Below are 15,449 nucleotides of genomic sequence, written 5' to 3' on the forward strand. Positions count from 1 at the left end.
TAAGTGCACAGACATCAGCTGTGAAATAACTAGATAACATTAAGGGCCCAACTTGATAATTTAGGAAAATAATATATTACAGAGATATGAATCGGTGGACAGAGTTTTACTTGTGTACCGGAATACCTGCATTATTTGTGGTCGTTGTGTAATATAGGCTGTCTTTTGGGACATACATGTGATTGTGTAGCTTGTGTATCATTATAATTAGAGAACAGGCAAATATAAGCGGTTGCTGGCTGCTAGATGTGTCTCGTCCATTTTTGGAAGGTGATTGGGAGCAGACTTGCAACGAGGACACGAGAGGATTGCTGAGCGTTGCACTCGTTTGGCTTGTGTCCTGCATATTGTTCGGAAACACGGGCATTGACGAAAGATATGGAACGTGGAGTGAACATTTTACAGAGAAGCATAGAGAAAGAGATTAATGCTTGCAATTACTCTCAGAGGCAGAAAGAGGAAACGGTGGTTTAGAGAACATTCGTGAAGAAATGTTCGTGGGCGTGTGCAGGGCACATCCGTGAAAAGGGATGACGGTGATTGGTGAATGGAGTGGCAGCCAAGGATTGAACAGGGGACCAAGAAAACATCCAACAAGTAGATGGAGCGAACAAAATGAGTGTGCAGGGTCTGGGTGGTGTTCAGTATCGTGAAATGTGCCGGCAGCGTGGGGAGGCATTGATCCAGCAGTGGATTGATCATGGCAGATGATGATTTATAGGAGGCTTCTAGTGGAGCCGCACAATGAATGGTTCTACATTTTCCGATGTATGCATTGAAATGTCATAATCAAGAGCAGTGCTATAATCACACAGTGTCGGAGAGAAATAGACAAAACCACAGAGAGAATTAGAAACAAACCTAAGAGTCCCAATGCCAAAGAACATATGTTCATTCTCAATATTGGTTTACCCAGGAACCAATAGTCATTTACTTAATCAACTGATATTGGGAAATATTGGTTCCCATTTCCAATATTTGTGCCCCTTATTTCTTATTTTTGCACAAGAGTGTAGTTTCTTCGTGTACGGATCTACCTCCGTGCAGTTTGAACCAAAGCCTTGTGGGTAGCATAATCCCTGCACATACTCTGATGCGGTTTGGGAAATTGGGGCCCCGGTGCATCTTTCACAAATTCACGAAAGACAGATCCGCAGTGCCTGGGGAAAGTATTTACATCCCACGCCCGCATGACGGAGTAACCGAGTGGCTGGCGTTTGCCTACGAGATAGTTTGCGCGGAGATGCATCGTTAATTCTATTTCCACATTTTGTGAATAACAAAACACACCCTCGTCTGCGGACGTGTGGACATGTGCCCGTGCGATACCTTAAATTCAAAGCGTGACATTTTTCTCCGAGTTAAACCGCCCCATCCCTCTCCCCCCTTTTCCAAAAAAAAGATGAATTATGCGCGCGTAACCATGGCAAGAGATAATCAATCTAAATGGGCTCTTAACTGGTTAAGCAAAGGCCGTTGATTATTGGGCTCTGTGTACTTGTCATGGGTATTTCTGGTGTGTGGGGGGCAGGAGGGAATCAGACCTTCATTGTAAAAAAAAAAGAACCTCAGCCTTCAATCTGCCTTAACGCCCCTCTGGGGATATTAGGGGTAACATTTACCGTCGGATGTGGTGTTGATTTAGCCGGCAGGACTCTAGGCTTGCCTTCTATTTCAAGCCGCATAATGTGTACGTGCACTAGCAGAAGGCAAATGTGCGATTTGTTCACAGCAGGGTTATGTGTTTGGAGGATTCGTGTGAGCGCTAAGGCATAGTCAGCGCTTCTTTTTTTAACCGTGCTTGTCAGCAGTCGAGGGCCCAAAGCGGACATTATTTTATGGGGCCAACCCCACTTTGGAATTTTCGAACTCCTTGTTGAGGTGACAGGAGAGATGCGAAGCAAGAGAAATGCAAATGAGCTCTGGATGAGACGGAGATTTAGTAAAATCCACATGAAATAATAATAATAATATAAAAGTTGTCTTTATGCGAACCATCGGCTGCACGGGCTTTTGGGAGTGTATCATTTCAGCAGCAATGAGACAGCGCTCGCAAACTATGGACGGGCTTTTGAATTTAATCATCTCCCAGAAGGCTGTGGGACCGAGGGGTCGTGTAAAGAATAGTTTTATTTTCTTACGTGGACATATATATATACATGACGGAGACATAATGTCTGCTTTGTTTATATTTGTAGAGCGGTCAGTTACTGCTTCATTGGTCGCACATATATTGAGTGGGTCTAAGCCACCTTCACGCTTCTGCCTGGGGTTCCCATGCCGGGTTTTGCACAGAGCAAGCGTCAGGAGCGGCTAATTGAATTAACTCAACACGTGCTCTGATTATCAATTTTCAAGAGCCATTCTAACAGGGCACGTGACATAATGTATTCATACAAATGACATGCACGCAACGCACATGTTCGTTGAAATAGAATGATAATCATTTACGGCGATATGCAAATCCACTGCTGGCTGAAGGCCTCCAAAAGCTTTTGGTTATGCAGCTTGTTTGACCATGCTTCACCGCGTTGGTGAGTGATGTTCGCCATGGCCAGGAATCGAACAGGGAGCTCATAGTGCAGTGTGGTAATGGAACCACTCATGATTCAATCAATGAATCATTATGTGTTTCTTGCAGAAAAAAGCAGGCCAGTTTGATCAATTATAAAGCTAGCGATGCATTTTTAAACATTTAAAATGTATATTTTAAAGTCACCGTATAGTACTGAACCAATTCCCCGTTCTTTGCTCAGACACCTGCTCTAACATGTACAAATTACACTTATTTGCATGGGGGGGGGGGGGGCTACATAATTACACTGCGCTTGCATTGATGAGTGCGTGCTAATTTGGGTGGAAAATGTTGCTGTCTGTACTGAAATGCAATTTGTGCATTAAGAGCAATTGATGCTTTGGGAACAGAACGTTTCTTTGAATTCCCTTCTACACCCCGTGTGTGTTTTCACGGTAGTCACGGTGGAAGTGGCTCTTTTTCTTATTAACGGCAGTTGGTCGTCACATTTCTCTGCATTCAATGTTTCATGTACAGTAGACTCTCGATTATCCGCGTGCGGTTTATCCGATTTGCTGATTAAGCGAGCACCTGAGATTTTGACATAAATTAATAACTCATGGATTTTCCGCGAAGCCTAACTTGATAATCTAAAAATAAGATATGCATTTACATCATGAGACCTCCTTTGCCAGTACCAAAATATAAAAATAGGTTTTTCCCCTTTTTTCCTGGCAACAAAACTGAAACCTTTATACAAGGAATCATGTGTGCATTAACCACAATACTTGTGGTCAGAATGCAAAAAAAACACACTCTGAAAAATATGCATTGTCCTTGAAACTGATTGGTCCACACCAGAAGCAGATTTCTTTTGCTCAAAATAATTATTTAGCTCAAAAGAAGTCTGCCTCTGGTGTGGACCAATCAGTTTCAAGGACAATGCATATATTATCAGAGTGTGTTTTTTGTTTACATTCTGACCACAAGTATTGTGGTTAATGCAGGCATGATTCCTCGTAAAAAGGTTTCAGTTTTTGTTGCCAGAAAGAAAGGGGAAAAACCTATTAATAAGTGATGCATTGTTATTCTTGGAAATGTTTATTACAAGGCACGTGCTTAAACCGAACAAATGTGTGATCCGGTAGATCCGAAATCCACGTGATCGCCCACAGCAGTGGGCGAAGTTTGATTTATTTTTATTGGCTCTGCTGTTGGAATAAAGATCCGCGGACAATTAATATTTTTGGATTGTCCGAGATTTTAAATTATCCGCGGCTGTCCTCCCCGTCATTAGCGTGGATAGACGAGAGCCTCCTCTACTTAATTTCTCCTTTGTGCAATGGAAAAGAAAACGTAAAACAACAACAACAACAACATATGGAAACGATGACTCGCCCACGGACTCCGTCACCATATTTAATAATGAAACTCATGGCAGTCAAAATGGGGAACATTCACAAAAACGATGATCTAGGACAATGACATTACCTGTTTTCGAAATATGCAGAGGATGTGGTAATTCCTATACCCCCATCTGTCACAGAATTACCACGCGTTCGCCGCTTGTGGCAGAGGTGTCTGGTTCAAAACTCGCCTACCCTGGTTAATACTGCGGGTGTATGAACAATAACTGCGTGCTGTCTGCGTCACAGTGGACATGAAAAAGATCACGTGACGTTAATCACGGTTGCACGTAGTTAATGATTTTTTGGTAAATCTTAATTATAAACTACTGAAAATAAATTAATAAAGGTGTCCAGTTTGGGGGGGGGGGTTAGCGTTGCCCCCCACGCCCCCCAGCAAACTCCACCCATGGAGAAAATTACTTATTTATTCTGTTTCGATCGACTGTGGTTTCATCTACCTGGAGCTGCAGGAGGTGACGATTTGTTGCCACGGTTTGGGAGACACCACAGGTGATATGAATCAAGACGCTTTCATGCAGCAGCAGCAGCAGCAGCAGCGTGGAAATGGAATTTTACCAAAAATTAGGCTTAATAGCAAAAAAAATGGGGGCATTTAGCCAAAGCCAACGTCTCTTTACCATAACTTCCTTCTTTGGCAGAAATAAATCACATTGCTAATGAAGTGAAGGCTCTCGACCCTTGCATTACAGGGTAATAAGACTGAACTGTGCAGCATTATGCAAATTAATGTTAATCAGCTTTGTTTCCAAGAGGGAATTTAAATAATAGAATATAGAACATGCTATAAATATGAACTTGGGTTGTTAAAATAAGTACATATAATCCATTACCACTAATCACGGGTTATTGATTTTGTTACTGATTGGCCACACGCATATAAATATTTCGCAATATAGGCACCTTTTTTTACCTTTTAACTGACAAACGAGGGCAAATGGACCACACGGTGACTTGGGGCTGCCACTAGTGCCTTAAGATGGTTTCGGCTGACCAATCAGAGCCATATGCACCGTGCTGATTGAAGGGTCACACGTGCTAAGATTATAAATATCTGACCTACGATTCTGATAATTCCAAAAATTATTCCCGGTTTAACACAATTACCATTTAACGACCCTAATACCGATGGGAGTATGTGCAAATTAAACCATATACAGTTCTTTCTAGAAGTATGAATCATACATGAAATAAAATAATGATAAAATTTCGTTTTGGTGCATAAGCAGTACTGTACATCGCACAAGACAACGACATCGATTTCCAGTGTAGCCTTTAACAAACTTTTGGGGACAAGATGATGTTAGCGCGCACCTATGAAGGTCGCCACAGCACAAGAGAGGGGTGGGTGACCAACACCACGCCTGGCCACCTTTGCCTCCCCATTGATGACGTTTACACACACCGCACCAGATACGCATTTAAGGCTGAGTCGACTTAGGGGGGGAGGGAGGACCGGTTCAAATATTCGCCACCACCACCGTTATTGGCCGTTAGCGGAAATCCAACTTGGGTGGCCGGGTTTGTAGTGCAGTGCGCTAATCACTGCGCCACCGCTCCCTAGCATGCACACGCCCGCACCGTGCACACAGCCAGATGCCTGAGATCTCTGTTCAGATTGTGTGTTATACATTTACGCAGCGCCTGCTGACGTTCTAGATAAGCGAATGCATGCATCTTACGCAGAGGCACTTTGTCCAGTATAGTGGCACAGTTGTTAGGTTATCTGGACAACACGTACGTATGTAAGTACACACACACATAATACGTGTTTTATTTTTTTATTTAAACTTTTTTTTAATTATTACATAATACGTGTGCATGTGTGTGCTTACGTATTGCACAAACGCATCGTTCGTTGGTTGCACATTTGCTGAATGGGCACCGCCTCTTCAATTCCGCCCCGAGTCGCGTTGACATTTCACGCCACAGCCAGTGCAACTTCCCAGTGCAACTTCCCAGTTCAACTTCCCAGCAACTGCCCTTCGCTTCCTCCCAACAGGGAGATGATCACCTCTCTTCCTCGCTTGTCCAATGACGTCTGCGTCCCGTACATAAATGAAACATCAAGAGTCATCCCACTCAGCGGAAATTGAAGCAGTCATCCAAGCGTAAACCAATAATTTGTTTTCATTATTTTTTAAGCAAAGATAAAACGAAATTAAACTATATATATCTTTTTTTAAATCAGGTAACGCCCACTGGGCAATATAACTAATTTATTGCAAACGACCTGGCCACAAATGAATAGCTCAACGAAGTGGGGCTTATCATTTGTTAATTTATAGCGGCCAAATAATTAATCAAACGCATTGCTTCCTCTCACAATCCGAGCGCCTGGATGTTCGTTGAGTGTCTGTGTGTAACAGTGGATAACGGGTGGGGAGGGAGCGCAGTGGTTAGTGTGAACCCAGCTGCCCGGAGTTCGGGGACTAACGTCAGTGGAGGATATTTGAAACTTTCGTGGACTCGACCCTAAAACACATTCCTGCTGCCGAGGGAGCTGGTAGGAACGTTGGGTTGCTCGGCCAATGGCCAGGGTCAACGGCGGCGTGGTGTATTCCGCAAATATGCCCGACTGCGAGGGCGGGCACAAGCCGGCGTGAGTAGGTTAAACGTTGAGTTCTATAAGGGCACCACAGGGTGACCAGCCCCTCACCACCCAGCCCCACCCTCCCCACCCAGCCCCTCCCCACCCTCCCCACCCAGCCACTCCCCTCCCTCCCCACCCACTCCCTCCCTGCACGACGGACGGACGGGCACAATAATCCCCTGTGGGCTGGTGTAACCAGGAGGTTCCTACCAGTATTAATGTACCTTGTGCGGGTAATTGCTTCCAGTGGTCGATTCCCTCCAATGCTTCTGTCGCTGACGATCGCTGTTGCCACCAGCTATTGTTGCTTGATGGATCGTGGTTTTGAAGGTTTCATTTGTCCGTCGCAACTTAACGTTCTCGCCGTTGGTGTGTGACTCACCTTTTTTTTTGCGTCGTATTTCGTGCGATATGAATAATAAACGACGGTGCCGAACGACCGCAGTGACGACGACGATGACGATGAAAGAAGGAAGTCAACCACGCAGTTTGAGTCAGTGGGCGCAGTGCCACGGCTAACAGTGTGGTGAAGTACATGTCAACCAGGCCCCCCCACCACATACACAGCACGAGGGAGGCCTTCATTCAGCAGTGGAGTGGCAAAGGATCATACATTTCACAGCTGCCACTGTCATCGTCATGAGTCGTCATGACACAATGTGGGGGGGGGACTGGCTCTCCGGTGTGTTTTTGGGCTGCACCGCGTGTTGCTCGACATGATGTCCGACGTTTCGTTCCACGTGCCGGGAGCTTCTCAGGATCACACCGGAGAGCACGCGCGGTACAACCCGAAATCACAACACCACCACGAGGGCCCACTGCACTGGCACTGCACTGGCACTGCACTGGCAGTGCACTGGCAGTGCTTGTGCAAGAACATTCTTTTGCCTTTGGGCTCGATTCCCGACCATGGCTCACACCGTCCCGTAACCTACGATTGGCACGGTTGGCTACGTACGGCGCGAAAGAAGTTCAGCGCACGCACGCACATCATTGACGAGTGGCAACTGACAACAACAACAACAACCCCATGATTCTTCTTGGTTCTTTCGGTAAAGTCACGTAGAAGGGAAATAATAAAATAATAAAAATAAAACATAATAAAATAATTCTCACGACGTTTCGGCCACAACGCAAGCAGCCGTCCTCTGGTGAAGAACAGGTCTGTCGAGAAGACAGCGTCTGAATGACGCTGTCTTCTCGACAGACCTGTTATTTTATTATGTTTTATTTTTATTATTTTATTATTTCCCTTCTACGTGACTTTACCGAAAGAACAAAGAAGATGAATCCCTGCAGTCACGAAAGCTTTAAATCCAAATTTAACCCCATGATGAACAATGCGAGACCCTTATCCAGCAGTGGATTGGCAAACGGGCGTAAATTTCATGAACGCCGCCGACGTCGAAACGGACGAGAGAGGAAAGGGGGGCAACACCGTGCGTGCAGCGATGTCCGTCAATTTGTGGTGCATGTGGGCATGTTCACAGTGACGCCTGAATGTCCAACGTTTACCATGTGCAGTTGCTTAACAGAATAGCGTTTGTTAGGCCATGGCGTATTGCGAATCATAACGATCGTGTTGCAACGATTTCCATTTTGCTACGCTCTCTTGAAGAGCCACACCCAGACTGAAAAATTCAGTGTGTGTTATCAGGAAGTTGTGGGATGTTAAATAATGAACAACGTACAATCGCAACATTGTATATGGCGTGTGACCAAACTGGCACCTGTTAGAGCCACTTGTACAATGGGCCATGTTTAGTACACCTGCCTTTGTAATAGTATATTGTACATCAGTTATTATACTGGTAAGAACCTCCTGGTTACACCAGCCCACAGGGGATTATTGTGTCCGTCCGTCCGTCGTGCATCCAAAAATGGGATGGGTGAGGCTGGGTGGAGAGGGGAGGGTGGGGAGGGGCTGGGTGGGGAAGGTGGCGCTGGGTGGGGGGTGGGAGGGTGGGGCTGGGTGGGGAGGGGCTGGTCACCCCGTGGTGCCCTTATAAAACTCAACGTTTAACCTACTCACGCCGGCTTGTGCCCACCCTCACAGTCGGGCATATTTGCGGAATACACCACGCCGCCGTTGACCCTGGCCATTGACTGAGCAACCCAACGTTCCTACCAGCTCCCTCCGCAGGAATGTGTTTATATTGGAGTCACGATCCAAGCCACAACATTTCCTTCTCAAATTATGATTAAGGTAGCACTCATCTTCTGTTTACAGCCCTGAGCCAGTGGTGGAAATTCGACATTCCCATGGCGAGGGCAAGTCGTTCCATAGGACAACCACTGCTGAATTCCCCGCACAAAGTGGCACTTGTTTTATAGTGACCCCAGTGAGATAATGGACCGAGAGAAGCCCCCCGCCCCCCCTCCAACCAGGATTTGAAGTCACAGCCTGGCGATTGCGAGCCTCTTGCTCTACCTCTGAGCTTATTTCCAAGTTGCCCTTTGCCTTGCGCCCCCACAAGAATGACGTGATGATGCGTTGCTTATACCCCAACTGTGCTTATTTAAGGTGTGTTCATATCGGGCTTCTACTGCATCGCATAAATGGAACATTAAAACCGAACAATGTACAAAGAAGCGTAGAAAGAAGCATTTTTGGAAATACATTAAATTATATAGAAAGGGGGGGGGGGGGGACTAGCCGCCATGGATCTGCAAAACGTACAAAGGTTATCGGCACGATTCTGACTTTTAAGAAAAGTAAGTAAGTGGGGCTTGGGTAGGACACGTCGCTCGATGGAACGGTGGCCAGCGCACGAGAATAAATCGGCTCGCCAGGCAGTGCGGTGAATTGTAACGTAAGGCTGGTCACGTTAAACGAAACGTGCCAATTCACTACTCGTACAGCACACCGGTGTGTTGGAGAGTGAATCCACAACGTTGTACTCGGATTGTAAATGTTGTGGGTTTACTCTCCAACACACCGGTGTGCTGAACTCGTAACCAATTGGCATGTTTTGTTTACGTAACAAATCTTACAAAATTGGCTGTGTCGGGTGGTGGCGGGGTTTAACGACACATTTATGAATAATATTGGTCACGAAAACCTAACGTGTTGCGCTGGATTGTATCGTTGGGGGACTGTGAAAGATCACGGTGGCTTGGGGTGACCATTCTCCAGCAGTGGATTGATCGTTGCTGATGATAATGGGTTTTATTTATCGATTTAATATATATTACTGAAAGAAAAAACACCATTCAACAGACCCCGCAAAAAATACCGGATCACCACGCAGTAAACAAAAATATTAAATGTAACAACAAACATCCTCTCTCAGCACAAATTCAAAATCCCAAGGTGGCTCTTAATAATATATGAAAGTGATTATTTGAACAAATGTCCCGTTTTAATTTAGACCACTGCGTCATGCACAATATTTGCAGTGAAAATATCACACTCGGTTAATACATGTTGGAGAATGTATATTAATTATCACACCAAATCCGCAATTCCATCTGCCGTGACAGCACAAAGTACCAATCGTGTAAATGTGAATCTTGTATTGTTATTACAATTGCAGGATTATAAAATCCTAGGTATGTTTTCCTAAAATATTTTGTTCGAACACGGAACTTTTGTCTAAAGTACCCAGTGACCATGGTTTGTTGGTCCAACGTTGTTTCAACGTTGGCATATTTACTGGTTACTTATGATTACCAGGTAAAAGGCAGACACACCTCAGAATTAAAGTACACGAAATTGTATAAACATGCACTGAATATGGAATTTATCAAAAATGTGTGATTCGGTGTCTGTATGTGTCACTTGGCATCCTGGACACCCTTGCAAACGATATGTACCATCTCAAAGGGTATTCCGGCTAAAATATGATTATCATTACCAAAGGCGCTTCTATTCCTTGATTTGCAATATTTTATCGAATCTTTTTCCTCACTCTAGATGCACTATTTTGCAATATGTTTATCGAATCGTAATGTTCACTTTAGTTAAGTATTTAATTTATAACTAAGCAATATATTGAAAATTGTTTAAATGTGTTGACTTTTTTAATTGCTGTATTCATTTAATTTTTAAGTTTCATGAGACCTGTTGCAAACGTTGTGTTTTTAATTTTACATTTTTTTTGTTGATCAAACCCGATTCAAGAGCTTCTTAGCTCACAGGGCAAATTCTAAATTAACGGTTCAACTGCATATATATGCAGTATACAAAAAGTATAACTGGAATGATTGAAGCACATCAAACAATATTTTGGGGTGTGTGCTTTGTGATTCTTTTTCTTAATTATTCCACATGGTCCCCGCATCTGCTGCGCAGATTGTGTGTGAGTGTGTGAGCCAGAGTTTTGCGGAAGTAAGGGCTGTACGGTGTAGGCGACAGGAAACTCTGCTCACTTAGATAAAGTCAACCCCATCTTTATAAACGTACAACACGGTAGCTAGCTTTCTTTCAGAGATCCGCGCACCATTTTTTTTTCCCCCCACCCCAGACATTACATTTATTTTCATTTACTTTCTACGAAAATGTATCGTCTGCTCATCTTTGGACTGCTTGGTGAGTAAACCCTGGTTTGCAGGTACCCTGTCTCATCATCGGATTGTTACGTGCACCTTCGGATGATTAATTGTGGCAACGATAAATTAGGCTTACGCTTTTAAGGCGTTGCCCGTCTGTTGGAACGCAGAAATGTTTGCTTTTAAGGGCTTCTGTAAACTTTTCAGATTTGGCTGGCAATCGTTTTTGGCTAAGAATGTATGTTCATGTCGCGTATATGTGAGCTTTGACAACGACATTTTTGATTAAGTGTCAACGAAGAAATGTTTTTTGTATGCTGTGGAAAATAAAATAAAAATCAATGTCAACTAATGTTAAACTGACGGATCATTAGTATTCAACGTTTATTCATAATTAGGCTGATTAAATTACTCTTGTGATATGTATAGATTTAAAACTTTTCATTTCATGGTATTTTTTATGTGTGGCAGAAAGCTGTACACCATTCGCTTTAGATAGATACAGAATACAAAATACTGCATTGTAACATTATGAGAGTGACAGTGATGGCGAACATCTGTTTTTTTTACCTCAAAATGCAAAACAAAAAGTAAAGTGACAATTAGTGAAGATATCTGATTACAAATATTATCGACAATACTTGTAGTTCATGGAATACAGCTATTGGTTAAAAATATGTTTTACTATGGTAGTAAGCAGGATTAGTTTGATTTAAAAAAAAAATATATATTTTTTATTAGTTCTTTCGGTAAAGTCACGTAGAAGGGAAATAAAAAAGTAAAATTAAAATATAAAACAATAAAATTCTCAGCAAGCAAATTTTCTTGCTGTGGATTTCACACCTGATGATGATTGCTTGTGTTGCAGTCGAAACGTCGTGAGAATTTTTTGGTTTTATATTTTATTATTATTTTATGATTTCCCTTCTGCGTGACTTTACCGAAAGAACCAAGAATACGAATCCCTGCAGTCACGAAAGCATTGAATTTATCGGTCTCAGCCCCGGTATAGACGACACAAAAAAAAACCCCGTCAAGATTAATTTGGTTTTTGCAATCAATTGAATTGAAATCTAGTTGTGAGACTTACAAAATATGAAACTTTTCACTGTTGTGCCATGAACATGATTCAGCAGCAGGTCAGGTATAAAAGTTCTGCACCCTCTAATGTGTGAATAAGATGTCTCCTGAAGAGGGATCTCAGATGTATTTCTGCAAAATTTTATTCCGAATGTAGGGGCTGCTCTTTGAGAATTATAAATGGATTTTTTTTTACCATCATGGCACAAAATTGCGGGGGTGCAGGAAACAAACAAATATATAAATAATAATAATCTGTACCTAATCGCGAGACTAACGGCCACTCACAGCATGTTTCCTTATCGCCTGTTTGTGACCACATTATTTCTTCTATATACCACCCATGTTTTCTATTTGCACGTTTTAACTGTGTCCTAAGTTTGACGATCAAAATATGTTTTTCAAAGGGTATTTTTTCTCTCCCATTTAATCCAATGAATACAATTTGCAATTAAAACCATGGCCATGTGTTACGATAATTGACGAGAGTAATTGGTCATACTCTTTGTTATATAGTGGCAGGATTGTCATTGACTTTTAAAGTGTGAAATGTGTATACACTATAGTGCATATAAATAGGATGTTGTATAACAATAGTCAGAGTAAATTTTGATTTAAAGCCACTTTTTTTTATAAATTTATTGTTGTGGATTTCACACCTGATGATGATTGCTTGTGTTGCAGTCGAAACGTCGTGATAATTTAATTGTTTTATATTTTTATTATTTTATTGTTTTCCTTCTACGTGACTTTACCGAAAGAACCAAGAATATAATAGTCAGAGTAGTTGTCTTATAGATGTTTCCTGCCAGCATGTATCATTTCCCTACGGTTTCATAGCTATAAGAGACAGCAAGCTCCACTTACAATAACAATCCACTTCGCAATGTATTTGACATGTCTCGTTCTGACTTTGTAATTTATTTAAATTTTTTTTTGTAATTTATTGCAATTTTTCTTTTTATAAAAAGGTTGACTTAAAATCAGGCCCGTGAAACGTATTGCTGGCTGTACTGTCATCACAGGCGCAGTGTGCGTTGCACAAACCAATGTCCCATCTTCAAATGATACGTCTTCTGCGAACACCACGCCTTCTGCGAACGCCACATCAAGCACAATCGCCATGACATCAAGCACAGGTAAATGATTGCAGGCTGTATAGCGTTCGAAAACGTCAACGACGCGTTCATTGCTCGGCTTTTCGTGGTGATCACCTTTGGATGCTTTGCTGCGTCGAGTGTAAATTAGGAAGAAACAGACAAAATGTGCATTGATTGAGATACTACAATTACACACAGATGCACGTGTTGCCACCGACTAAGTCATCCGAAATGTATCCGATCTTGCCAGATATTCCAAGCTAAGCACTTGAATTGTACATGCATGGGTGACCACGAGGCTCTAACAGGGGATGTAGGCATGGGACTGCGAGATTGTCATGGGATAGCATTGCTGAACAACACTCACTCCATTTTCTCCAAGTACTCCGGCATCCTCTCACAAAGAAGCCACTCATTAATGGAATCCCATTGTGTAGACAACCCAAATTGCAGGACCATCCTTAAAAATAATTATTGAGATGTGGTGGGGATTTCCTGGGAAAATAATTGTTATTGTATAACCATGCCGTCACCCCTGTCAATAATGATGGGGGTGGAGCAGTGTCAGAGTAGTTCGCGCACAGCACTTTGAATGATGTCACCTGAGCCTGATTCTTAACCATGATTAACGTTAACATCAGATGGCGAGGTGTTAACTACCTCACATGGTAGGCAGGAGGCATGGATTCGATCCCGACCCTGACGATGTCGGAATATTTGGAGTCAGCATATTCTCCCTGTGGTCACGTGGATTTTTCTCCGGGTCCTCCGGATTTTCCCTCTACATTTAGAAACATCCGTTGAGAGTATTTGGCTGCTATAAATTGTCACGTGATATGCCACGTCGTTGAGCTATCATTTGTGGCCAGGTCGCTTCTGAAAAAGAAGTTATATAGCTCAGTGAGCCTTACCTGGTAAGATAAAAATAGCTTAGTATTTTTAAGTTTTAACTGATGCACCCCTGGCTACCACTTCAACCAACCCACACTGACCACTGTGGTGAAGTATGGTCAAACAACCCACACGACTGAATTGACGTGGGGATGTTTATAACCAGCAATGGCTGGGTAAATCACTGCAAATTATGAATAGTAAAGTTACAGTAATTATATTAAATATAATGAGACTGGTGGACAGATTAGTTGATGGAACCACAGGGTGCCAATTAACAGTCTATGAATTAAAACTCCATCCTGTATATATAATCTACACAATGGGAAATAATTACAATTATCATAATATTTTTATAGGGTGTCTCAGAGTCTTTTACACGCGGTAAAACATATTTAAAAACAGTTTAACATGTAGGTTTTTGCTGGCTGTCACCTGATGAGGCTGGTTGTAATAACTGTCGAAACGTCGCACTCGAATTGTAAATGTTGTGAGTTTACTCTCCAACACACCACTGTGCTGAACTAGTAACGGATTGGCCTGTTTTGTTCACGTGACAAACCTTACTAATTTGCTGTGTCGAGCGGTGCCGAGTTTAACGACAAACACATTTACGCGATCTAACCCAAACAGACTTTGTTATGGATAATTCAAAACAAAGTATAGAATTTGTAAAAATATCTTTAAAACATGTAAAAGAACACAACCCAAGAGTGCGCAGAGCTATTCGGCAATGTAGTTTTGTAACTCAAAAATGGCCGCCAGACACGTGCAAGCTGTTGGCTACAAGACGACGTCATATTTCAAGTTCCCTATTCGTGATGGGGAACACAGGTGCTTCGGAACCTCGAGTTTCACCCCAAGCGCAGCTGCTCGGTGCTGATTAGACTCTTCCGTTGACTGTGTGAGAACACTTATGCCAAGTCGACATGGCTCCTGGAGCAAGGAATGCAATATAGGTCTGCCTGTCAAATTCAATGCCCTCTGCCCACTTTTGAAATGCCTACTACATTGAAATCTCTTCCGGCACTGGAATGTCACTTTTTGAAAAATAATGTCAATACATAATCTAGGATTGATAATGTTAATACCTCAGTCGGCTTTGTCTGCTTGGATGGGGATGGTTTCGTTGTATTTGTTTGTCTTTGGGTGATTGTTTACCTTGCTTGTACTTTGCACTCCTGTCGTGTTTTTGTTACGGTGTGTTGTCGTAACGTTCTTACCCGCCTCGACTGGACATCTGTGAAAAAGCGCTTCATAGCTCATCGGATTCCTCCTGCAGTATAAATACATATTTTGATTCCGAAATCCCAATACGTTCATCATCCCTTTCAGAGTCTCATTTGGTTAAA

The 15,449-nt window shown here is 42.7% G+C and overlaps 1 protein-coding gene and 1 long non-coding RNA gene across 3 annotated transcripts in view; one reads left to right on the top strand and one right to left on the bottom strand.

Moving 5' to 3' along the window:
• Positions 1–5,709: 5,709 nt before the first annotated feature.
• On the bottom strand, positions 5,710–6,849 carry LOC144724170 (uncharacterized). Its single transcript, XR_013586447.1, has 2 exons — positions 6,760–6,849; positions 5,710–5,983 (listed from the first exon to the last, which is right to left on the bottom strand). It is a non-coding gene; the product is annotated as an uncharacterized LOC144724170 (long non-coding RNA).
• Positions 6,850–10,920: 4,071 nt separating this feature from the next.
• LOC144724084 (uncharacterized) overlaps positions 10,921–15,449 on the top strand; it is a 73,833-nt gene continuing 69,304 nt past the window's right edge. For both annotated transcript variants that reach the window (XM_078602949.1, XM_078602950.1), the window contains exons 1-2: positions 10,921–11,066; positions 13,132–13,245. In XM_078602949.1, coding sequence (XP_078459075.1) covers positions 11,036–11,066; positions 13,132–13,245 — 145 coding nt within the window. In that variant the 5' untranslated portion in view covers positions 10,921–11,035. The remainder of the gene's footprint in view (positions 11,067–13,131; positions 13,246–15,449) is intronic.

The sequence above is a fragment of the Lampetra planeri genome, chromosome 19, assembly GCF_965212315.1.
Source record: "Lampetra planeri chromosome 19, kcLamPlan1.2.h2, whole genome shotgun sequence".
Taxonomy (NCBI): domain Eukaryota; kingdom Metazoa; phylum Chordata; class Hyperoartia; order Petromyzontiformes; family Petromyzontidae; genus Lampetra; species Lampetra planeri.